This window comes from Lygodium microphyllum, chromosome 27 (genome assembly GCF_053477565.2).
Source record: "Lygodium microphyllum isolate KBCC chromosome 27, Lygodium_microphyllum_v1.1.10, whole genome shotgun sequence".
NCBI classification, from domain to species: Eukaryota; Viridiplantae; Streptophyta; class Polypodiopsida; order Schizaeales; family Lygodiaceae; genus Lygodium; species Lygodium microphyllum.
The window spans coordinates 66,975,846-67,001,549 of record NC_141161.1 but is presented as its reverse complement, the minus strand read 5'-3'; the positions used below and the strand labels follow the sequence as shown (position 1 = coordinate 67,001,549).

General features: G+C 42.2%; 1 protein-coding gene across 8 annotated transcripts in view; it reads right to left on the bottom strand.

Annotated features, from left to right (window-relative positions):
* The window catches only part of LOC148012422 (pfkB-like carbohydrate kinase family protein), a 194,361-nt gene extending 172,316 nt beyond the window's left edge, over positions 1-22,045 (bottom strand). For 2 of the 8 annotated variants that reach the window (XM_087669694.1, XM_087669695.1), the window contains exon 1: positions 21,762-22,044. In XM_087669694.1, coding sequence (XP_087525820.1) covers positions 21,762-21,895 — 134 coding nt within the window. In that variant the 5' untranslated portion in view covers positions 21,896-22,044. Of the gene's footprint in view, positions 1-8,576; positions 8,717-21,761 lie in introns of all 8 variants that reach the window. The other 6 variants (XM_087669698.1, XM_087669691.1, XM_087669692.1 and 3 more) reach the window with 6 other exon arrangements.
* Between the last annotated feature and the right edge of the window lie 3,659 nt (positions 22,046-25,704).

The following is a 25,704-nucleotide window of genomic DNA, read 5'->3' as shown; positions in this document are numbered from 1 at the left end:
CGAATACGTCTATATACTCTAGCAAGAGAGCAACGAGACTTGTCTCCTCTTCCTCCGTCAAGTCATCGGCAATAAAGACAGGTCAGGGTATCTCCCCTTCCTGGGCTAGGTTCACCTCCTTGACTTTGGCAGGTCCCTTGATGGGTTCACTTGCTTGCCCTTGACGTTTGGCACCCAGCAGAATCACTGCCCTATCACCCTTCTTGCACTTCGCAAATCTCTTAGGGTAGTCTTGTGGTTTTCGTTGTTCCTCTGCTCGTGCGTCCTTAGGCTGTTATGCCCTTTTTTCCTTTAACCGTCTACGCCTCAAGTGGACGGGTAGGTCCCCCCTAGTACATCTAGTCTTGGAAGGCCTAGGTATTTCTGGGTCGCTCTCTGAACTCACTTCCGACTCAAAATCGAACTCCCCATCTTCGCTAGAAGAGGTAATCTCTCCTAGTGGTCGCAGCTCAGAGGGTGACTCTATTCTAAGCACTAGCATGGTACCTGGTTGGGTTAGGCTTGCTTGTTCAAAGTCCGTGGCTCCTATATGTTCCAACTAAGCGCGGTCACAATCTATGCACATGGCCCCTCTCTCTATCCTGAAGGTATTCTTTCTCTGTGGCTTGGAGCCTGCTCATATCTATTCTATCTCTCGTCCTTCAGTGTCGTATTCTATGGTATCTATCTCCCCCTCATTCTCATCACTGAAAAAGCGGCAGTCTTCGTATTCGTCATTGGAACCATCTTCGTCTGACTTCTCGTCGTCTCCTAGGTCTTGGTATGTCTCCTATCTTTGATTGGGGACTAGGGCCCAATTGTACATGAGATTTAGGTCATGCACCCTGGTTCATTGCCACCTTGGTTCATCTAAGAGATCTTGGAGTGGCTTGAAATTTGCTGCTGGATTACCAGCTAGCTTGCGGGTCAAATACTCTAAAATCTCCTAGAGTTCCCTCTTGTTTGGCACTTGGAAAGTGACAGGGTTGGGTCTTCTACGAAGATTTCCTGCCATCATGTAGACCGGTACCAAGGGTGTACCGTTGGGCTTGCCGATCATTTTAATGGCATATTCGTACTCCTCATTGTTCGAGAACGGCAGGTTGATGGTAGCAAGGACATGCATCCAATCTCGCTCGTCTTCAGGACATGGAATATACTTAGTTAGGGACCCGTAGGATTTCTTGATCTGAGCATCACCCTTAAGCATCGCGAAAATGGCATCGAGGTCGACTAGTGTAGTATTCTAGAAGTCCATTTCTACCCTTACGGCTTCTGTTCTATTGCCTAGGAAAATGAGACCATTCATCCAATCTTCGATCACTCTGGCATTGCGTATCCAAGATCGGCCCAATAGGACATCCTAGTCCACTCCCTTCATGACTATAAAGTCAACTGAGAATTGGACTCTAGCGATTTTTAGTGGCCAATTTTTTAGCACTCCAAATGGCTTCACTTTCATTCCATTGGCTAATGTGGCATTGAACCTAGCAGTCTCGACAAATGGATTGCCCCAAGTCTGGAGCACTACATGGCTCAGTACACTAACTCCCACTCCTGTGTCTACAATCCCTTTCCTTGTTGTGTCGCCTAGGGCTAAGACCGATAAGACCACATGCATCTCAATGCCTTCCCAAAAAGCATTAACGTGCAAGTACTTAGGCACGGAATGCAACGTCAAACTCGGTATCTACATCTCTGCCTCATGTTCTTGTAGGTCTGCAGCAACTTGCTCTCGTGATCCTTTAACCCACTGCTTCAGGTCTTGCCATAGGATCGGATGCTACCTAAGCAGATCTCCCAAGCTTAGCGTCACAGGGGTAGTCACTAGAGTGGTGAGGAGATCTCCTATTCCAAATTGTCCCGGCCAATGGCCGTGACTAATTTGCAAGGCCCGTAGCGTTGAGGCTTTGCCTAAGCAGTACTGCTTGTGGTGCAGTCACATCTCTCAATTTTGGTCGAGGGGGTGAGACTAACGTGCTCATATTGAAGAGATCCTCGATCTCGTCCTCTAAGATGGGCTCAGCATCTTTCAGGTGTTCTTGGGCCTCCTTTACCCACTCCTTCACCTTCTTGATGACCTCTAGTTGGCGCTTCGGGTTGGGGTGACCTTAGCACTTCCCTTTTCAGCCGTCTTTGGGGCTGATGTCTCTGCCTCAACGTCAGTGGCTTTCTTTCCAACAGGTAGGGTTGTGGCACTCTCAGTTTTGAGCGTGACTTCAACTTCAGGTTCCTTCTTCCTTCGCCTACAGCTCTTCTTTCCTATCGAGGCTACATCAAGATTACTAGGACCTGGCAGTAATATACCGGCCTGCTTCGTTTGTGCACGGGTCATGACATGCAATGGAATAGGTGTAGCCTCCCCATCGAGATTCTCGACACCGAACAGCCCCAATGGGACGGATGGCACGTTAGCCGAACTCGAGGATGGTTTTCGCTTTGGACACGCAACGAAGAGAGGAGTGATTCCGCACTCAGGGCACCTTAGATCAACCTTGTCTCTATTTTGTTGCTCCCCTTCAGGACAGCATGATGAGATGTGTCCTGGGTGACCGCAAGTCCTTGGTTCTTGGGTCTGCCCTCCTAGGCCTTTACCTCGTCCCCTACCTAACCCTATCACCAGCACTGGTCAATAGTCCATAAGGACTGCGTTGGCCTTATCGTCGTGTGAGACGTAAGGGTATACGTAAGCCTCTTCCTCATTTGGCTCTTCCACATAGTGGATTGGAGCATCGCTCGGTGGATGGGTCACATAGGGACCAGATGGTCTAGGTATTCCAGTAGGATTCATGTCCATTCTAGGAACAGTCGACTTAACGTCGTTTGGCGCAGGAAGGGCCAATGGGGCTCCCCTTCTGAAGAATTGTTGCGGCCTATTCGCTAGGTAAAGTTGACCGTATGGTTGTGAGTACGGAAGTCTTCTAGGAAATCTACAATGAGCAACGTCATGATCAAATCTACCACAATTAGCACAAGGTCATGACCTGGGGTCTTGACACTCGGCTGGCAAGTGGTTTCCGCCACAATACACGCATTGGACGTGTGGGCGCATTGGTCATCTTAGCATCTCTTGCATCTTGGCTATTTCCATTTTCATGTCAATCAATTCCTGGTTGGTGTTCATGGCCTTTCCCTTATCTTGGGTACTTGTATCTGATTGCTTGTTGGATGCTAAAGCTCTCTCCGAACTTCTAGAGTTGGTCTCTTCTTGATTTGAGTTCCTGGAGCTCCTCTCCTTCAATAGGTCGTCTTCTCGAATGGCTTCTTCAAACACCCTAGCTAGCGCGTCTCGCCGCAAGCTCGAGTTACCTGCCAAGGCTTTATAGAGCTCCTCATTTCGTATTCCACTGATGAACACCGTCGACACTGCTCTTTCGGTCAGTCGTTCGCTCATCGGGATTCTCTTGAAGAGACTCCTCACGTGGGTCAAATAGTCGCGCATGTCCTCTTTTTCTTTATGCTTGGCATTCATAAGTCATACTAGCAGGTTGTTAGAGTATTCAGGCTCAGAAAATCTCTTAATAAATAGGTTTTTGAGGCCATTGAAGTTAACTTACTCTGCGGCATCTAGACTCGTGTACCAAGTCGCGACCCTTGTTACCTAAGCAAAGCCTGAATGCTTGAGAGCGTTGAGTCAAGTCAGTGAGACCATTGGCCTCGCAGACCTACTCGAACTACTCTATGAAGCTGTATGGATCGTCGTAGGGCTGGTACTTATCGAGCTGCTTAGCGACAACTGGTATCTTAGGCTAGCTCTTTGAGCCTTGGTTTACCCCTAACCTTGCTAGTAGTGACGTCGCTAACGCTGTAGCGCTCTCCTCTGTTGCTGTGTTATCTAGCAATCACTTCATGAGAAGTTCACTCAGCGTCAAGTCTCCTTCTAGCGCTCTCTTATGATCAGTTCCTGCCTGCTAGGTTCAGCACTCGCTATATCTCTCACATCTCTGTGTTCTGCCTCAAACTCCTAGTCTGCTAGTCTCGGTTGTATTCCACTATGCCTTGCAATGCTTTGTGGGCTAGCCTACTTTCCTCCTCTAGGTCAGCTATGATGGCTTCTGCCGTTCTACCACGGTGCTCGTACCGAGCGTGAGAATCATAGCTCTTCACCAACTGCTGGATCGCTTCTGGGAAAACTCCTAAGTCGAGTTCCTCGTTTTGACTGCGGTTTGAGCTTTCTTCTGACATGGTTACGTTCTTGTGATCCACCAAGCTATCGAGCAGGTTAAGCAAGTCAGGTAGATCCACGTCTCTGTTGCTGTTCGCTTGGTCCTACGCTGGGCTCCAATTGTCCGTCTATGTCTTGGGATCTTCTCCTATTGATGGGTTTCTTCAAGCTATTTTATCTGAGTGAGTTCCTTAATTATTGCATACAACCCTCAAATTACCTCCACTCAACATGTGTATGTGTGTGTTCTTTTCTGTGCACTTGTACTTAATCACACTTTCAGTTGTTCTTAGGTGTACTTCAAGTGCAAGAAATCAAGGTGAGTGCGAAGAACAAGTGTCTAAGCGGCTTACGCATTCTCGTTTCTTCTTAGACCTGATAGGCTTATTCGATCAATTTCTAGCCGTCTTGATAGCTTTTAGGATCTCTTGTAGCGTGGCCTTACTCGTTTTAGGATCAATTTCCACTGGCTGTCGTTAAGGCGCTAACTCTCTCAACAACCTACTCAAGCTGCTAAGCGTCTACGTCTTGTGAATTCGCCTATTCCCAGAATCAAGTTCTGGGCGTCGAGATGGCTCACAAAGGTTTGCGCGGTTGAAATCTGGCTGGGTCTGGTACAATTTTCCAAAAAATTTGCAAAAATCTAACTCGGCTCAACTCATTCGAATTGCAGGGGCCGAGTGGTGGATTCGGACAGGGCCGAGGGCCGAATAAGAACAGTGGCCGAATTTGCCGCTTAGACAGCCAAAAGGACGAGGCCGAGGGCTGAGTCAAGTTAGTGGGCCAAGTCGATTGTTCGGACGGGCCGAGTGGAAATGGCCGAGTTGGTTTGGGCCGAATCAAGTTGGCCGAGTTGTCCATTCAGACAGGCCGAATTGGCGAAGTGCAAGAGGCCTGAGGGCCGATTCTGGGACTCGACCCAAATCCAAGCTACTTGAACGGACCGAGTTGCACGCGACAACTGCAGCACCGATGATGATTTCATTAAATCCAGCGATCCAAGCAATCACAAGGCACACAAACTTCCAGATCACAACAAGGACATAGGATAAAGGGTTTGATATACCTAATGCGTACGAAGAACTCCCCAATGGCAAGATCGAATCAAATCACCAATGGAAGCTCTGTCTCTCTTTCTCTCTCAATGCTAGGGTGAAAAATGAGCTCTTCTATGGTCTCCTTGTCCTTAAACCCCTTGCCAGGCAAGGTCTTGCTATCCTCAATCACTCACTTGCTGACATTAATCGTTTCAACTACTCACTTTTCCCCGTTTACCACGATTTGTGCCCTGTTTTACCTTGTTTTATAGCAATAAACCCTACGCTTTTCCGATCCAATTTCTTAATCCTAATCTACGCTAAATGCAACAAGAATCGAAAGCAAATAACTGAAATGATTTCCCCTTCTTTTCCAATCATCAAATAAACAAAATACTTACTTGTATCGAATATCAAAAAACCCAAACTTCCTACCTATCTCAAGCTCCGTTTCGAGGATGAATCCCTTACTTCGATACTCAATATGAGGCACGCAAGTGCTCAAGCTTGAATCCTTGGTCCCGAAAACAGAACCAAAATATAGAGGAGCTCACGCTCAACCGCCAAGACCCACGGACCGCTTATTGTTTCAAGCGTTTCAAGCAAGCTCTAATGGCTATCTCTCACCTAGCCGACACACCTTTGAACCTACAAGTGTAGTGAGCTTACCTCGATGCTGAAGTGAGTTCCCTCCTCCCTTGCACGCACCAATAGCTCCACGATCCTAGATGCTAGCTCAAGCCTCCTCCATCGAGCTCCATCCACCATAGCCGCACGCGCACAAGCAAAGAGAAGAGAAGAGAAAAAGAGAAAAGGAGATGGTAAAGAGCTTTACCCTCTTGATCCCTCACTCCCACACACTCACTCTCTCACACTCCCTCTCTCAAGAGCACACACACACAAGCAAGGTGAAGAGAAGAAGAGAAAAAGAGAGGACTCTTGTTAGCCACACACCAAAAAATGAGCTTCCATTCACTTTTTGAACTTTATATTCGAGCCCTAAAATCCCATGGGCACCCATCCCTTTTTACATGACCGGCCGTTGTAGCAAGGTCCTTTTTCCTATTTCTCTCTTCTTGCCTCATGCCTTAAGCCTATACCTGTCTATTATTTTACGAATGGCACAAGAGGGAGCCTGGCACTCTTTTACAAGAGTTTTTAGAGTTTTTCGAGGTGCCTTCCATATAAAATTGTGCTTTTTGCCTCAGCTTAGCTTTAGGGGCTGCCTCTACGCCTTTGCTCTTTTTCTGTCCTTTTTTCGCTCTTTGCTTCATATCTCTGCCATCCCAAATTGAGGTTAACATAAGCATTCAGCCACTTGCTATAGCCCATTTATGCTTATGTACAGTTATGAGCCAAAACTGCCGATTGCTACAAAGCTCAAGGGGATGAAAATATAATCCATAGTTAAACTTTCTACACGATATGCAAGCGATAGTGCTAGGGAAAGCATTAAAACTGCCGATGATTGTACCACCTTTTATGCTAACCAACACCGTACTCCTCAAGAGCTCAAGGAGGGTAAGTGGATTTACCTTAAAGTCCCAAATGACTCCAATTCAATAAGTACCAACAACTACTATAAATTACCTTCAAGGTATTGTGGTCCTTTTCAAATTAGCAAGACGATTAGTAGCATATCCTACAGGCTGGATTTACCTTTGAAAATACAAGTTCACCTTGTTTTCAACATTAATCGTTTGAAATAACAATTGGAACCAAGTGAACTCATTGTTCTAATTGAGGAAGTCCTACAGCTTAAGGATATTACTTGTTATATTCCATTCAAATCCAAATTGGTTCTTGACCTTACAACTAAATAATCCCATCGGACCATTTATCTCAAGTATTTAGCCAAGTGGAAAAACTGCCCAAAGGAGGAGGCTACTTGGGAGTCAATATATTCATTGAAGAGTCATTTTCCTCACTTTCATCCTTGAGGATATTACTGAGGACAACAATCATTCATAAGGAGGGAAGTGTTACGTCCTTGGACACCCGGATATGGACACTTGTAGCATTGGTCACGGTGGTCATAAAGCAACTTAGTACAAATGCACTAAGGCCACTTCAGAATTAGGGCAACCAAGTCCTATTTATAGGACTCAAGGCCCTATTGCGCACATTCACTATGTAATCACCACTCTTGGACTCTTGGCTAGTTGGCAACATATCCGTACAGCAAGATGGTGTGGGTTGGTGGTATGGGATACCAACCCTTGGGATGTGGTCATGGCCCAAAGTGCTACTAGCTCCCAAGCTTGAGGGTGAGCCCATTTGGCTCTATGGCTAGGAGGTGAATCTAATGTCCAATCCCTTTTATTGTGGATATGGCTTGTGTCATGTCTCATCTACACATTGGATCGCAAGGAGACATATCACAAGGAAACCACCAAAGATGGGCATGGGGTAGAACCTATGGGATGGGTGGGGCACAAATGGAAACGAGTGCAACCAGAGAAATTTGCCTTGAAGGGTCCTTCACATTGAAAGGGGAATGAAGCTTATATAGCCCTCTCTTCTATACCAACTTATCATAAAAATGGCTCTGAAAAAAAAAATCCTCAACAAAAATTACCTACTTTGTGAAGAAAACCCCGAGTACTAAGTCTAGAAAGACCATGAATTGAGAGGAGATGGCACCCCAAGTTTGAAATATGTAGGACTTCTAAAACAAAGCTCAAAGATGGAGAGTCTTATAATAGAGGCAAGATGTCAACACCAACAGTAGGCACCAATGAAACATCATCTATAGTGATTATACCCTTTAATAAATGAAGATTCTTGAGTCAATCTCCTCAAGGAGCCATATGACTTAAAGCACCATTGTCAATGAGCCAAGGCCTCCTTGAAGACAAGGCAACCATAGATGGCTTCTCCATCTCATGGATGTGAAGAAACAATGACTCATGAGTAATAGCCAATGTAGACTCAAAAGTAGAGGTAGAGGAGGCTCCAATGATGTAGCTCAATCCTTTGCTCTCGAATGAAGGTAAGGGTATTTCTTCTAGCAGTTCTCCTCAGGATGCAAGGTCTTTCCACATTGTGGACACCTGGGATATCCTTTGCTTTCCCTTTGAATTTGTATATGAATCTAAAGATTACCGATGTCTTCGACTTCTTCTTCCCTTGCTTCTCCTTCACTTGTCCTTTGTCAAAAAATGATGTTACAAAGACATAGCTCTATGCTCTAGATCTAGCAAAATCTGTCTCCTTATGTCACACAACCTGCTCAAGCACCATCAGGACTAGCTCCACACAAGTGATAGTATCCCTCACATAAGACCTAAGAAGGCTAGTTTAGAACACATCATACATTGGTGATAGGAGATGTGAGAGAAGTGTCATAGCAAGGTCCTCCAATAACACAACCTTACCAAGTGATGCAAGCTCACCATGAATCTCCTCCATCTTGTTGATGTGGTCCTTCATCATAGAGAAACCTATGACAAATAGTTGTTGAAGCTTCAACTCAAGGGTTTCCCAATGCTCAAATATTCAGAATTGGTAAGAGAATCCAATCTCTTCAAGACCTCTGCAAAACAGTGCGGATGTATCTTACATGCACAATTCACCTAATTGAAATAAAATAATAATTTGCATATTTAGAATCTAACGCATTATCTAGACTAAGTAATAAGTGGAATACAACTTGTTATTTCTAACATACTTGTCTAGCCATGGGCATCTCATGCACAATTCGAAGCATACACAAGTTAGAGTGACAATAAATTAGTCGCTCTAACGGTCGTATGCTCAACTTGTTTCAGATCTTGGTGTGAATGGGCGAATATGCTAACTAATTTCTCTCACATGCACCAGTTGAACAATCCTACATTGGACAAAAAATTCAAATTGTTTCAAAATTCAAATTCAATGATCACACAACAATTTAGCTTTAGGTGACGACTTACTATAGGGTACTTACAACTTACCTATGCAAGCACTCTAAGGGCAATTTTTTGGACAATGGGTACTTGATATCCAAAAGATTTCCACCAAAAAAGAGGCTTGACCAAAGAGACCCTCTTCCAAGATATAGTGCTAGCAAAACTAGTTCCTCTTTGGTCACTATAATTGATGATTTCTTATAAGAATACTCAGTGCTAGTCTTCATCCAATGCCTTCAAGAGGTAAGCAAGATGCAAGAAGGCAACCAATCAATAAATGGGTCTTCTCATCCACTTCCATCTTTTCTCCACTAAGTAAAGGATATCATCACACCTTGGTGTGGCATCCAATATGTCAACACTACATTTATTTATTTTTTAATATTTAATTTAGTCATTCAAATTTGAAAATTAAAACTCTTTACTTTAAACTTAACTTATGCAAAAACAAGTGTAGTTACCTTGGGTCCTTTACCTTCTTGGTGATGAAATCTACTATGAGACAAATGTCCCCGACAATCTTCCTCGCCCATTTCAATGACCCTAAATTTTCCATGAGGAGATCAATGTAATGGGTAGCACATGGAGTCCATACAATGGACAAAAACTCCGCTTCAAGCAAGCGGCCTATACTTCGACAATTGGAAGCATTGTCAATGACCACTTACACCACGTTGGTCATACCAACCTACATGGCACAAGTGAAAGAGGAGATAGGTTTGAGTTATTATAGAACCATGGATCATGGAGATAGAGATTTATAAATGATAATGGAGGATGAAGAGGTAGAGGTTTATGAGCAAGCGGCGTATACTTCGACAATTGGAAACATTGTCAATGACCACTTGCACCACATTGGTCATACCAACCTACATGGCACAAGTGAAAGAGGGGATAGGTTTGAGTTATGATAGAATCATGGATCATGGAGATAGAGATTTATAAATGATAATGGAGGATGAAGAGGTAGAGGTTTATGAAGAGGTAAAATGAACTATGATTTATGAATATTGAAACATAAAATGAGTAACAAATCATTGAATCATAAAGCAAAAAAATATTACCTCAATGATAGCTTAGCGAATATGTGAGTATATGAATGCGCCCATAGTTCTTCATCCTCTTTGCTCCACATCCACGGCCCACAAGAAGAATGTGCCACGAGATGAAGAAACAAGGATAATGATGATGCCTCATTTCTTGCCATTGCTCTATCCATTAGAAAGTATGGTGCAACCATACTTTGCCCATCTGGTATGCACAAGATCGAGAGATTTATTGATTCTCTCTCTTCTCATCAAGCTTCTTGATCCGCATGTCATTGTAGGTGACACCATACCACCCCTCGCATGGACCAAACACAGCAATGGCTTTGACCATTCTCATCCACCTATCCGCTCAAAGCAAGTGGAATGGGAGATTGCATTCCAAACTAACTTCATTCCTTGCTAGTATATGTTTTACAATCTAGAGCCTCTACCGGAAATCCTATAGTTTCATTACAATGCTTGCCAAATGTGCCAAGGACCCATCCAACGCAAGTAATAAAAGAGATGGGTATGCTCCAACTATAACATCATCATGGAAGACATCTTGCCCAAATCCCCAAGAATAGGTGCCTATACATTGATGTGGGATTAAAGTCCATACTCAAGAAATGGCACCCCAAACTGCAAGAAATAAAGAGATGAGTAGATGTCTCATCACATATAATATAGCACACACATCTACCACTAGACATCTTGCCATATCATAGCATTTCCTCAGTGGGAGACCCTTGATAAACAACCTCCATATAAAAACTTTACCCTTGCAAAGAAGCTTAGACTTCCACAATTGAAGCAATCGATCAAGCCACTTAGCTTTATTATCTCAAGAATACCAAACCTTATTTTCTTTCTCTATCACCCATCTCTTATCCTCAACTACCTGATGATAAATCTGAACGGTTGCTCTATTCAAATCATCCGACGCATGGGGATGAAGGCTAAAATGCAACCATACGGAAGTGCCATTGAAGTTGTTACTCTTGTTAATGGTTATGTTAGTTCATGTGTGAGTCTATGCATGTCCCAGTGGGCTGGGCACAATAGAATATTTTTGGTATTTTTCTGGTGCCTCGTCTATGAGGTTTTGGCCATTTTATGCTGACCGACTTGATGCATATTTGGCATTATTTTGTGCCTATATATTCAAGCCCCCTCCTCCCATGTCAATCGCTCGTCTGCATACTTCCATAGCAAGTACCAATGGAGAGAGGGAGCTAGTGCCAATGCACACACAACTGGTGACTCACATTGTTTCTCTATTGTCTCGTGTCTTGGGATATGGATTCCATTTCCCAAGCATCTCTTTCTTTGTGATTTCTTTGTGCAATGTTCTTTTCTTTGTAGTTTTCTCTTTTCTCTTTTCTCGTGTTACGCTATCTATTCATGCTTCCATTGCTGCATTCACTTCTGACATGGTATCAGATTTCAGGTTTGGGGCTTTCTCCTATTTGGTAATCAGCCATTTGAGGTGTGCTGGCACTGCCTTGTTCTACTGCAGGTTTATGTTTTCAGTTTTCTGTTGCTGATTGATCCTTCTCGACTGCTGCGACCTGTCTACAGCCTGGGCGACCATCTATGAGCTCAATCAGCCTATTTTCTGGCTTTTCAGCCTGCACTTTGCAATGTGCCTTCAATGTTTACTGTTTCTGGGACTATTTCAGGGTTGGGGATCTGTAACTGAAACCTTAACTTCAGTGTTCTCTGGGGGATGCATCTGAATTTTGAGTTTTCAGGCCTAAGTGACCAGTTTTATACGGAACAACAGCATTAATGCTTGCTAATTCTACATTTTGATCTTCTGTTCACATGCAGGGCTGGTGACAATGTTTTGAGGATGGTTTCAGACTCTGTCTATGTTGACTATATTTTGCTTTGTGCTTTCCTATTTGGTCTGTTTTTGCAGCAGGTGTCTTGTTTTCTGATCAACCTCTGTGTGATATACTGCTCAGGGTGACATACTGAAGAAGAAGCAGTCTCAGTACTATTATTGTGACAAGAATGAACATCTCCAAAAGGACCATAGGACATTAGCAGCTTTGCAGAAGGAGCAGTGGACAATGATGAAGGGTGACAACTCTCTCAGAGAGTCTTCATCATCTACAAGTCCACGTTTATGCTTCAGCCATGCAGCCCTCGCAATGGCTACAAGGGCCTCCCTTCTACCTTGCTACTACCGGTGATGCAAGACATTCTTCACAACTCTCCAGTGCCAAAGAGGGAGTGTGAGAGTGTGATGAGGTGAGGTAGTTCAACCTCATCTGTACTTTTATATAGGTGCACAGGATCCAAAGAGGGGTTTCCCTGTTCAGTCTAGCAGGTTTTAAAATCTTGGAGCTGGGCTTGACATCCAAGTTCATGATGAACTATTTAATAGAGAACGAGATTGCCTCCTAGTTCAAGCTCACATGAGGGGACACTTTGGCGATCAAGGCAAAGACAAGGAATGCATGGACATTTATGCGCTACATCACTGGTGACAAGATGGTCACATGTGCTACTTCAGTGGCATTGTTGATAGACACGGAAAGCTCCTATTATTCTTCTCTATTTTCAAGAGCTAGTTTGATTGACATTAACATTGGATTCTCTCCAAGGCACCTTGGTAGTGGCTTGTGCACCCGTTGCTTAGGTATCCATGGTCCTACCTAATGGTCATTGTTGTATGTACTATGATAGGTCATTATCATTGTATATTATAATGTGCTATATCACCCATGATCTGAGAGATGGTGTTAGTGGATATATCAGTTCATATGTAATTTTGTGCATGTCCTAGTGGGTTGGGCGCAGTAGAGTATTTTAGGTACTTTTCGGGTGCCTCATTTATGAGATTTTGGCCATTTTATGTTGGCCCACTTGATTACTATTATTTTATTTAGCTAGCCAACCTGATGCATAGTTTGCATTATTTTATGCCTATATATTCAAATTCCCATCTCTTGTGTCAGTCGCTCATCTGCATACTTTCATAGTAGGTGCTAATGGAGAGAGGAAGCTAGTGCCAATGCCCACACAGCTGATGACACACATTGTTTCTTTACTATCTCATGTCTTGGTATATGGATTTCATTTCTCAAGCATCTCCTTTTTTCTAAGTTCTTTGTGCAGTGTTAATTTTTTATTTGCAGTGTTTATCTTTTTTCTTGTGTTATGCAAGTAAGCTGAAAGTATTGACAAATCAAACAAAACGAATAAACTGAAGGTTGACTAAGAATGATACCATGCCACAAAGTCCTCAAACCTAGTCATTATACTATCCTATTAAATTTATCACATTCCATATGCTTATCATGACAATCAAGCAACCCAATATGAAAAAAACCTCAGCTTGCAATGAATTAGCCTCATCTAGAGTTAGGGAGATACCAAGCAATGAAGTGAAGGATCTCTGGCCAAGAAGCAATCGAGTATTAAAGAAGAAAAGACTATGGCATCTTGATTTCTTGAGTCAAATCTAAGATATGCCACTAGAGAGCCTAGATTCTAGTGATCTCTCCCCGAGAAACAATCCCACACTACCTACCCAAATCATGCACATATCTCTTTGAAATCTATACAATTGATGAGAATAGACTTCTATGCATTGATGTTGAGGCCTGAACCAAACATTCTCCAAATGGTCATTGCTCTATCTAGATTAGACTTTTCAATGTTGTGGAACATAAATGAATCATCTGCCAGAGACTATCACAAAAGCTTAGCCCCATTGGAAAGAGCCAAACCTATTTCACCATCAGCTGCCATCTTATCCAACAAGGAAAGCATAGGACAAGTCACCAATGCAAACAACCAAGAACCAAGGGGGCATCCCTGACAAAGGAATCGAGTGAGAGCAATCTCTTTAGTGACTGCCCTTTGAGTCCTATGGGCACCACTCCACCAAAGCTGATTTTATCAACAAGAGGAACAAAGAGCCCATTTTCTGCAGCATTTTCAAGCTGTTTTGCGGCATTTGGACCCCCTGGGCCCTGCAACCAGGTGACTTGCCTCTTACCCCTCTTCTGCTGTCGTCAGCCCTTCAACATCACTAGCATTGTCAAAACACAGGTATTCTCCTATTACAGCAGATCATTATCTGCAACAGCATGCAGTACTGTCAAAAATGCAGATCTCCAAAGCCTCTATCCTACAAAACACAGACCTACTGTGCGTTTTCAGCTGTTATCTAGCCCTTAAAGCAGGTCCTCTACATCAGCCACCTTTCCCGGCCTAAAAAAGCAGCATCCAGAGCCCAATAGGAGGCTGTTTTTGCCTTCCTGAGCCCGCCAAAGTCAAAACGCAGCAAGGAGCAAAGAGCCATTCCCTCCTAGAGGCAGTCCCCATCAGAACATAGCATATCTTCTTGTTTTGCAGGTTATTTGAAGGATACACATGGCAAATTGGTAGGATTGGCAAGATCAGATGGAGAGGTTCTCCCAAAGAAACCGTGAGGTCCTCCAAGGCAATGGTAAAGTCTTATGATACGTAATTTCTATGAAAAAAAGATGTTTATATAATTTATGGATTTTAATTATTATTTTCTCTTAACCACATAGTAGTGACTTGTTATACATGTATGTGTATAGAACTCGTCACATCATGGTGGGCAGATAAGCAAGGAATCAATGTGCTTTATGTTTTGGGTGAGCAGATTGTTAGTGGCTGGAGTGATGCAAATGCAATGAGGTTTGTATTTACCAATGGAGCACCTTTGGTGCATGGGATTATTATTTTGGGCACTACTAATGCACAAATTTATTTGTGCCTTTATGCACAAGATTGTTTATTCTTGTTGTAACCTTTATATTATGGCCTTAAGGCTTAGGAAAAGACAATTATATTAGTGGAAATCAAAAATCCCAATAGGATGCGACGCATGTTTCATAATTTTTTAAGCACAAGAATAAAAGAAACACAAATCACTAAATGCATGCACGAGGGAAGTGCTCACTCATGCATGGGGGAAGATTGTACCCATTCTCTTGTCTTGCACTCTTATCCTCTTGCTTTCTTGAATGTTCTTAATTTTTGCTTGATTAATTGTTAAAAGTATAGTGAAGGTGAATAGCATCGAGACCATGAAAACCAGTGTTTTGACTACAATGACCATGAGAATTGTTATGAAGACCACCAAGATCATGAGATCGACACAAAGTCCACAATCATATAGATGGAGAGGATTGATGTGAAGACCACAGAGATTGCAATGCTGATCGAGATGCACGCCATAATCAGCCACCCTCCCATCCGCCATCCCTTCATAACTCCCATTTTTCAGCCTCATCTGCATCCCTCATTCCACAAATGGCCATCTTGGCACCATAAGTACAAGTTCCCATTCTTCCCCGACTCCTAAAGAAGAACAAGCTCAACAACTCGAGTTGGGCCCTGTAGTTGTGCAAGATTGAGTGTATCTTAGACACTTTTGTTCTTCACGACTTTGTCACCCTATTGGACCCTACCGCTCATCCCTTAGTGGATCCAATGTATCTACACAAGATTCAGCAACCTTAAGGGACTAGTTGAATTCATAAGCCCGGTCATTCCTCTTCATGAGCTGCCATGAAATCAGTACTCATTTACATCCAACACATACTTTATGTCTCAAAAGTCTAGACTCGGTTATGTACTCTTTACCAAGTCAAGACATTCACCCGGGTCCCACACGATTACTATTGAGATGAAGTTACGACAACTTTCTATGCGCAGATCCCTAACCATGAAGGATCACATCACCAGGATGGAGATTTGGGATGGGCTTGCATCCCTAGGTATACATATTGCCCTGAAAGACCTAGTTGTGACTTTGTTGCCACATACCCCATCACTAAAATATGATGTGTTCTATATCAATCTTGTCACCTCCAAGGGTCAAGACACGGTCTCCTGGGAGGAATTACTCCCCATGGTTATTGACCAAGATGCCTGCAACATTAGGAGACATGATCAAGAGGAGCATGATCCATAAGGCAAGCCTTTGCAGCAAGCACTTCATCGAGAAAAGGATAGAAGAAAGGTAAGAAGGCTAATCTGAGTCATCCTCAAACTCTGATTTTGACAAAGAGAACAGGTGTAAAGGGTTTCCCAACTGTCCACATTGTGGAAAGACCTCACATCTCAAGAAGTGCTAGGAGTATCCTCACCTTCGTTCTAGTGCGAAGGAGGACAGAAGAGCATACATACTCCTACATCCACGTCTACTTCCACAATCACATAAGTCAATTTTCCTTTATATCTATCAAGTGGAGGACTCGCCCTTGCTCATGGACAACAGTACCACAAGTCAAATGACTCATAGGTGTGATTGGCTCCAATATCTCTGTTTCTTGAAAGGTATAATCACCATGGACAACATTTCATCACTGCTGCCTGTCAAAGGTATTGGCACCATACTGATTCTACCCAATCATCCATCATCTTCAAGTCCCATAGTAGAGGTCCTCCATGTTCTAGATCTGGGCTTCCATTTCCTCTCAATCCATGGCCTTACCCATCTTGGGAGACATCTTCTATAGAGCTATACTTTGGACACACCTTTAGGAGTGTGGGCTTCATTGGTTCCATTCCCCTTCTACCTTTGCAAGGTCCTCCTCCGATCTCCCCATTTGCCTCACCCATCAAGCTTGCATCCATCCCACACGCTTCTATCCATCCCCTACCATCTTCTTTGGTGGTTCCCTCAAAACTCCTATCCCTTGCAGATGGGGATACCAATATTGGTGATGTGAGCCTCAGTCTGAGTTAGACAAGGACTTTTGGAGCCCTACCATCGTCCTAGTCTAGCATTCATTCCCTCGTGTCACTGATCTTCATTTTAAACACATTAGGTGGAGAATGTCAAAATAACAGGTATGCTCTGATACCATGTCAAAATAAGCGATAGTGCAAAGAGACAGTAGGGTTTGCAAGGAGTAACACAAAGTCTGTATAGCAAACACTAAGAGAGAAGAGAAACTCAAAAACACAAGAACACGGTGATGATGCACTAAATCATGCTATGAGAAGAAAAGCTAATACAACAGTGCCGAATCTCAGAAGATAATTGCATTGACACCTATGGAAATCTACATAGTGAAGGGAGTAAAATGCAGCTCTCTGGGAAGTGGGCCATCAAAGTAATCACTAGAAGATGAAGGACAACTATTAAGGGAGTGAACTGCAATCCTCTAATACTGTCAGAGATATGGAAGATGATCACCAACTATCGAGGGAGCGAACCGCAGTCCTTTGATGCTAGCAAGTGACCTGGGCAACAAAACAAAGATCCCAAAGTATCAAAGCTGTCAAACATAGAGAGAGCAGCCCAGATGCTGACGCCAAGTGGATAATGATGACACCAAATGATGGAGAATGAGCCGGGCTACAAAAGCGCATGTCCTGGCAACTCCAATGTGAGACAAGTGACGCCAGGTGATGGAGAAGGAGCCACGCTGCAAAAACGCAGGTCCCAACAGCCCTTGTGATAGACAAGTGATAAAATCACTAACACTTGGTGATGTAGACTGCCGCCAAAGGCTAGGATATTGACACCAAGCTGGAGATGAAAACGCCAAGCAAGGAGAAGATCTCCACACTAAAAAACGCAGGTGAAGGTGGAGCCTCATGGAAAAGGGTACTGATGCCGAGCAGATGACGGTGACGCCAAGTGAAAGATGCTCCAAACACAAGGCCTGATGATGGAACAAGGCACCTGAAGCAGATGATGAAGGGTGAAGGCAACCACAAGCCACAAACCGCAATGTCCTGAAGGGGTGTGAGAGCAGTAGAAAGGGCCGATGAAGGAAAGGGTGTTTAATGACGAAAGAAGAGGGGTAAAGAATGACTGAAGAATGGTGGGGTGGTGAAGAATAAATGAAGTGACTGCTATTTATAGGCATAAGCAGTCTAGCGTGGTGCACCATTGTGTGAGCACCCACTAAAAAAGTAACCAAACTGTGGACACCAACCCTTTTTGGGGTTGTTAGTGCAAAACCCTAAATAAAGTGTGTGAACTGAAAAAGTGGTTTCTCAACAGAGAGAAAAGTGCAACTGCCACTTATCCACTTGACTTATCCACAATACACACTTAGGATCAATGGGTGCATTTGCACTTATGCCACATGCTAGTAGGAGCGCCTCATTTCAAGGTGCCCAAATATTATGACATCAAATCAACCTATTTTGCTAGTCATCTTCAATACATTAGTGTCCCAATCCATGCCTCCTGTATTCAAATAAGATCATCATTCCAACCATTATCACTCTTCCACAACTTCCTCGATCAAACCTTCCACTATTAGTCCGGCATCCTCACTGACATACCTCTGCATGTGCACAGACCGATTGTGTACAACCTTGTATTTGTGCTTTCAAATCAGTATTCCTTCTATTCTTTTGCATTGCATCCTTGTTTTCCCTTCTCTATGAGTTCCTCTCTTGTTGTGAACTCTCGTAAGAACAACACGAACAAGCTGTCCATCCAAGAATAAAGGAATGTGTTACATGATCCAAGTACAAGATCTAGAGGTCCGAAAGAGGACCTTGAAGAACCCTTTGAGCCCATCATAAATTTCCTCAACAAGAGGAACTCGCACCTATCCCTAATCAAGATCATTGTGCAACATGGCCTATTGAGCTACAAATGCATTAGCATGACTTAAACAATCCCAAAACATGCTTAATTAACAAATAAGACCTCTTATGTTTAAAAAAAATGCGATCCTAAAGAGTTATTGTGTCCTGCATGCAAAACCCTAATACAGGTGCTCCAAACTTTCTATAAATATGCAAGCAACCAGCACTCTCTCTCAATCTCATTTTTGCAAGTTTCAAGAGCCGTATCTCTGTTGCCCACACCCCATTTGCAAAGGACATCGTGGTTAGAGCTTCCACCAGCCACCTACTACCATCTGGTGCCTAATTCAAGCCTTCCATGCATGTTTGCTGCTATTGCCAAGTCTCAAGAGCTATCGCCTACAATTGGGTGTTGTCGCCTATTGTTGGTTGCCATCGCCAACAGCTAACAGCTGTTGCCAGGATCTTCTTTCTCCTTAAGTACCAGCGTTTTTAGTCTTTCTCTCTCCTACACTGCCATTTGCATTAAATCCAACCTTCCTTGGCTACGTTGGCCGATGTTCGACACTTCGAGGCTGCCTTTGCTGCGATTTGAGATCCATTCGGAGTACAACATACTCTACAACTCGTAACCTCTACCTTGATCCCAAAGATACGAGAGTTCAAGCTTCAATATTCACTGCATAGTGTGTTTGTTGCATGAGCATTGTATATTCATTATTCATTCACTTTATTATTCATTGTGTTCGTTGTCTCTAAGTTACCCTAACCCTAACTGTGTTCTGAGTCTATCAGTCTGTGCTTTGTCGTACAATTGGTTTCATGCTTTTTGTGTTTAGAGCATTTCTTCACAGGGCCTCTAGCCATGCCCAAGTATGAGCAATCATCAATGAGGGGAGAGGACCATCAATGAGGGGAGCCCTTTCATGGAAGTCTGTTGTTTACTACAACACAACATATGTCCCAAAACTGCCACGTAGGTTCACCTTCTGCTAAACTAGTTGGTTTCCCTTCATTCACATGAACATAATCATTCATTGAGCTATTATTTGAGAAAGCATATATTGAAACCCCTGCCACCGAGTTATGTATGGTAAGTAGACTATCAAACCAAACTCATAACCGACTGTGAAACAGAAAATGAAGTGTAAATGCTGCAGTTGACTGTGCAGCAAATAGGACCACAAAAACAACTCAGAAAATATTCCATTTTCATTTCATTTTCTCTCTCTCATCATCATCATCACCATGATCATCTCACACCTTTCTTGCTGCCACCTTGTCCTCCTATTCTCCAAGGAACTATTGTCTAGGTGGCTGGTGTCTCTCGCTACCTTTTCCAAACCCTGCAGTTGTTGTGTATCCACAGTACAGCTGCTGTGTTTCCATCCTCACCTCTCCTATCTACTACATTTGGTCTCCTTTACAAATTTTTCCCATCCAAAATGTGTGCAATGGCGGTACCCTTAGGCTAGAATTCCAGGGTAATTTAGGCTAGTATACCATTAGGCTAGTCTAGCTCAATCTTTTCATAGTTGTTTCATCTCACAGCTCCTTAGGCTAATTGAGTCAAGCCCATACACTAATTGTCCTTTGGCTAGGCATCTTTAGGAATTCATCCTTTCTCTTGTATATTGTGCATCCTTAGCTTAATATCAAAGCATCTCACTGCTCCTACAAGAGATTGTGGTTGTTGGACAGCCCTTCACTCGAGGATCCATTGTATCGCATCCTACATCGGTAGCACTCATTGACCCACTTCTTCTTCATTTGCATTCTTGTCTGAGCTCATTGTGTTAGTTGTGTTCATACAACACCTATGCTTCTCTGCAAACCCTAGAGTATCCTTACACAAGTGAGATTAGGACTCTATCAGTCAAAGGAGATGCAATGGATATAGGGGTGCGACCCCATGAGAGGTGGGGATGATTTAGGGATGCCCTCTGTATAGCCATTGAGCCACATCAATGGTAAACTATAGCCTATTAAAAGGTGCATGACTAATGCGTTTAAGTGTGTTTTCAATCAAATCTAATTCTTCTAATCTCATGGATCACTATCATATAGACTCAATGGATGTGCTAAGCAATTTCCTGAATCATGAGATTCAGTCACGATCCAGGAAGGGATCTATATGGAGCAGCCAGACAGATATGCCATTCTAGATTAAGAGGATCATGTACCTACAAAAGGCCTTGCATGGTCTACTCATTCTGTACTTCACACACTTATCTGAGGAATAGGTTGCATACCAACCTATATTGCTATTCTATTTATTCAGTTCATGGCTCAATTGATTTACATGTAATTTGGTTAGTACTTTTGTCTTTCGTCCTTCAGACCAACCTCTTTGAAAGATGCCCTCTCCCAAGCCAAGACGCCCTCACATGGGCAAAGAGGCCCTCACACAAGCAAGGCCCCTTCTCACCGATGTCAGGAGGTTGCAGCAGAAGGAAGAGAAACCTCCACAAAAGTTTCTAGGCCAGTGAAATGACCACGTGGAGCAGGAGAGAGAGAGAGAGAGAGAGAGAGAATATTTACTACTTAATTCAATTATCTTCACGAAAAAAAAAAGAGAGAGAGATGACACTGAAGATGAATTCTCAGGTTTCATAAAAGGTTGGGGATTGGAAACAAGAAATGTACACTAGCATTGGGTGAGAAGGATCTCGGCCCCTTCTTTCATGATCTCTTCTTTGGAAAATCACCGTGCACTCACACGCATATGGTGCGGCACACTAACCCCATGCTCACAAGCATGGAGTTTCTATTTCTTTGGACTGCATTGCTGATCTACCAAGCCTCAGAGGAAGCTGAATGCGGGAATGCAGGTATTTGTATTGCAGAGACACACTTCAAGTTCTGAAAAGACCACCTATGAAACCGACAACGCCGGCATGCATACAGAACGAAAAGCTGAGGTTCTGCAGTCTTATTTGGAGGTCAAGTTCGCTTGTTTTTTGGCTTACCCAGGAACCTTGTTCTTAGTCTTCTGAGGAAATGCAAGATCTTGTGGAGCTCGATACTAGGAAAAAGAAAACAATCCATTGAAGAATCCATTTACTTCACAGAAGCATTTCGAGAAGAGGGTCTCGAGATGGAAACTCACACTCTCGCGTATGTCCCCGTGAAGCTCACCGAAGGACGCGACAAGCTGGGCAATTGCAGGAACTCTGCTTGATGAACAAGATGACGATGATGATGCTGTGAACGAGGCAGAGGAGGTGGACTAAACAAAGCCATTGCTTTGTTCTGCCACTAGCTCTGCATCAAATTCAATAGTAGTGACAGATACAGCTCATGCATGTGTTGATTCCAACCAATGTAGGGTAAAGAGGCCAATAGAATTGTGACATCTCACATCTCTTCTGCCAAGCCAATGTGCTTGATAGTTTATCCTTCACATCATGTGACACCCAAATTAAAAGTTTTGAGGCATTTTGGTACTTTTATCCAATACATCTACTTACAAATGAAGGGTTCACAATAGAGTGATAAAGAGGAGCCATTAGGGTGTGTTTTAAAGTTTTACCAAATTCAAAATAGTAAAAAAGTTTGGATTACTCAATCATTTGACTCTGATTAACTTTTATGTGATGTGATACTTACTAATTTGTGTCATGGCTTTAAAGGGCTAGAAAATAATGATCTTTTGTGCAAGACTATTACTAAATTGGCCCCTTTGCCTTATAGCCTAGAGTATTTCCTCAAATCTATTTAATTTACACGGCCAATATTTCATCTCATTGCAAATTTCACTATAGCAAGACATTTAGTTATTCATATCATCAAAGTTAGCTATTATAAATTATTTGTGCTAAAGAATGACTTCCTTTGCATTATGTTTTGAGTCTCACCATCATCTTCATCTTCATCTTTATCTTACTATTATTTTGGTTGCAGGTAAACCTCCCTTTTATAATTAAAACCCCCTCTCACACATATTTAATCACTCCCTCTCTCTTCCCCCTCCCCTTTTTAATTAAACCCTCTCTCTCTCTCTCTCTCTCTCTCTCTCTCTCTCTCTCTCTCTCTCTCTCTCTCTCTCAAATCAAACTTTTCTCAAACGATCTCTTTCTCTCCTTTTTTAAATCAAAAGTTTATATATATATATATATATATATACTTCTTCTTTTAGTTAGATTAAACTTTTAAATTTAAACTTCCCTCCCTTTTTCTCTTTTTCTTTCTCCTCTAACTAAATATTCTCAAAAGTCCTTTTAAAATTTTATTTCCCTTTTAATTAAATGCTTTTAAAAGCCTTTTTTTGGGAGAGAGAGAGAGAGAGAAGAAGAAGAAGAAGAATAGAGGATATGAACATGGGGAAAGAATTATAGAGAGAGAAAATATAAAAACTTAAATGAGAGAGAAAAAAGATAAAGATATAAAAAAAGAATGAAGAGAGAGAGAGAATAAGAAAAAATGGGAAAAAAGAGGAGAGAGAGAGGAAAAGGAGAGAAGAGAAAGGGGTGAGAGAGAGAGAGAGAGAACAAGGAGATGAGAGAAAATAAACTCAAATAAAAGGCAAAGAGAGAGGGAAGGGGGAAACAAAGAGAGGGAGAGAGAAGAAAGAAAATTTAAAAGAGAGAGAATAAAAAAGGAAAGAAGAGGAGAGAGAGAGAGAGAGAGAAGGAAAAGAGAGGAGAGAGGGGAAGAAAAGAGGAGGAAGAGAGAAGAAAATGAGAGAGAGAGAGAGAGAGAGAGAGAGTATGGACATACAGAGAGAGAATTATAAAGAGAAGAAATAAAAAATTTAAAAGAGAAAGAGAGAAAAAATTTAATGAGAGAATGAGGAGAGAGAGGGAAGAAGAAAAGGAAAAAAGAGATGGAGAAGGAAAAGAGAGGAGAGAGAGGGGAGAAGAAAAGGAGAGAGAGAGAGACAGAGAGAGAAAAAAAGCAAGGGAGAGGGGAGAGAGAAAAAAAGGAGAGAGAGGGAGAGAGAGAATTTTGTGTTTGATGTGAGAGAGTGAGAGAGAACAAGGAGATGTCCTTTCCATTTCAATAAAAACCCTTTTAACTAGTGAAAATGACAATGTTATACTATTGTAATTGCTATCCATCATGCACATCTTTATACCTTACTATGCCATTCTACTCAGAGCTTAGGTAATTTTACCTTGGGAAATCACAAGGCTAAGTGGACCTAATGGTGTACCATAACTTGATAAAGGGAATATAGCTACTCTTTTCCAACCCTCTAGCCCCACAAATTGCAATAAAGTAGGGCAAATTCAAGTGTTCCTCTCAGTCCTCCTTTTACTCCACCTACTCTTGGGGCCTAACAACCTCGGGGTAGTCTTAAACCAAATCAGCTACACACATATGGTAGTAAATACTTTTAGCAAAATTGGTGCCTCCACCTAAAGCACGATAGGCTTCCTTCTCTACTAAAAAGCTATAAGGAGATTTGAACTTGATACCACTCCTCTATTATCTCTAGTCCAGGGAACTCTATCTTATTAGTAAAACTACTAGTTGCAACAATTTTATTGCCTACACATCTTTGACGACATCTTCTCATGCTTCCTAGAAAAAATGAGATTGCACTCAACCCAAAATCGAATGTGTCAAACTATGGAAAGTGCAAGGATATGCTGCTACATCTTCTTTCTTTGGGTGATCATTGTAATGCTATGCAATTGTCATGTGCAATTGCCAAGCTTCCCACTATTATCAATGCATATTATTTGATGCCATTTGACATGCTTCTTCTTCTTCTTCTTATTGATGCATTTATCATCACTGATGTTTGTTTACCATTGTATTTGACATGTGACTTATCTTCATAATCTAATTTTTCTTGCCACTATAGTTGGGGGCTTTGTAAGCATGCAATTATTTAGTAGTGTTCCCTAAGGGAGCCACTATATCGATGGACTGATAGGCCACAAATGATCATTTTTGTAGGTTATGTGCTTCTAGCAAGCATTGCAATCGAATGCTAGCATGCTTAATTGTATCTTCATGATATGATATACTATTTTTAGTAAATTGGAACATGAAATTGTTTATAAGAAGAGAGCCAATTCTCTATTTGGTTCTTGGTTGATACTTGAGCTCAGGGCATAGGTTTTTCACTAGTGATCACCTTACTCATGCACTAGTTCATATTCAATTCGTAAGGGTATTCATATACTAGGCTAGTATGTGATTGAGTTTCATGTCCTTTTTGATATAGCATATGTTACAACAGTATGTATGGCATTCTGCTCCCACCTTGTAATACCTAAAAGGCACTTTGCTTCTTGTATAAATTAATGTAGATAGCATTCATGGTTGAGGCGACTAAGTATCTTCGTTCACATGGCAAGAGCAAGGTATTTGAGTTGATATGGTGAAATGGATGGCAATCAAGTTGTGCCTTTAACATCTATAGCACAGGTTTGTTTGCATTGGTTCTTACTAATCTTCTAGTTATCAAACTCCTCTACATATCTTCTTACGTATTAAGTTCATGTTGTGAGATTGATTACTTGGTCTAGGTATGTTATGTGTCCTTTTTCATGGACCCTCTTGTGAACATGAGTTATCTTTCAACATTATGCTATGTAATGCCTAAGGCATGATTCCCAATCAATTGATCCTTCTTGTAATGTACATTTACACCCTTAATGCTAGTTCATTGTTATTATTTTGTTTCAACACAAATTTTGAGGATATGGTGCCATTGTAGCCATGCCGTGTACTTTAGTCTTTGTGTCAACTAGACACCCTACCCTTTTGTATGGTATATGTGTATTGGTTCGATAGGTATAGATGCCATAATGTATATAATCTAACCTTATATGACATTCATCTATCCGTCACTCCGAAACAATGAGTTTTCCACTAACCACATGATGATCAATGCTTCTCTTCAAAATAACAATATTTCATTATTGGCTATCTTACTATTACGAGCCTTTTATATGCTTACCTATACATGCTTTATCATTCACATTAGTGCAAGCTATTCGGTCTCCTAGCTTAAATATAAGATTGGGTTATAGTAAATTATGGGGGTCCAACGTCACCTATGTTATTGATCTACAGGGAAAGCTGGTGCATGAGAG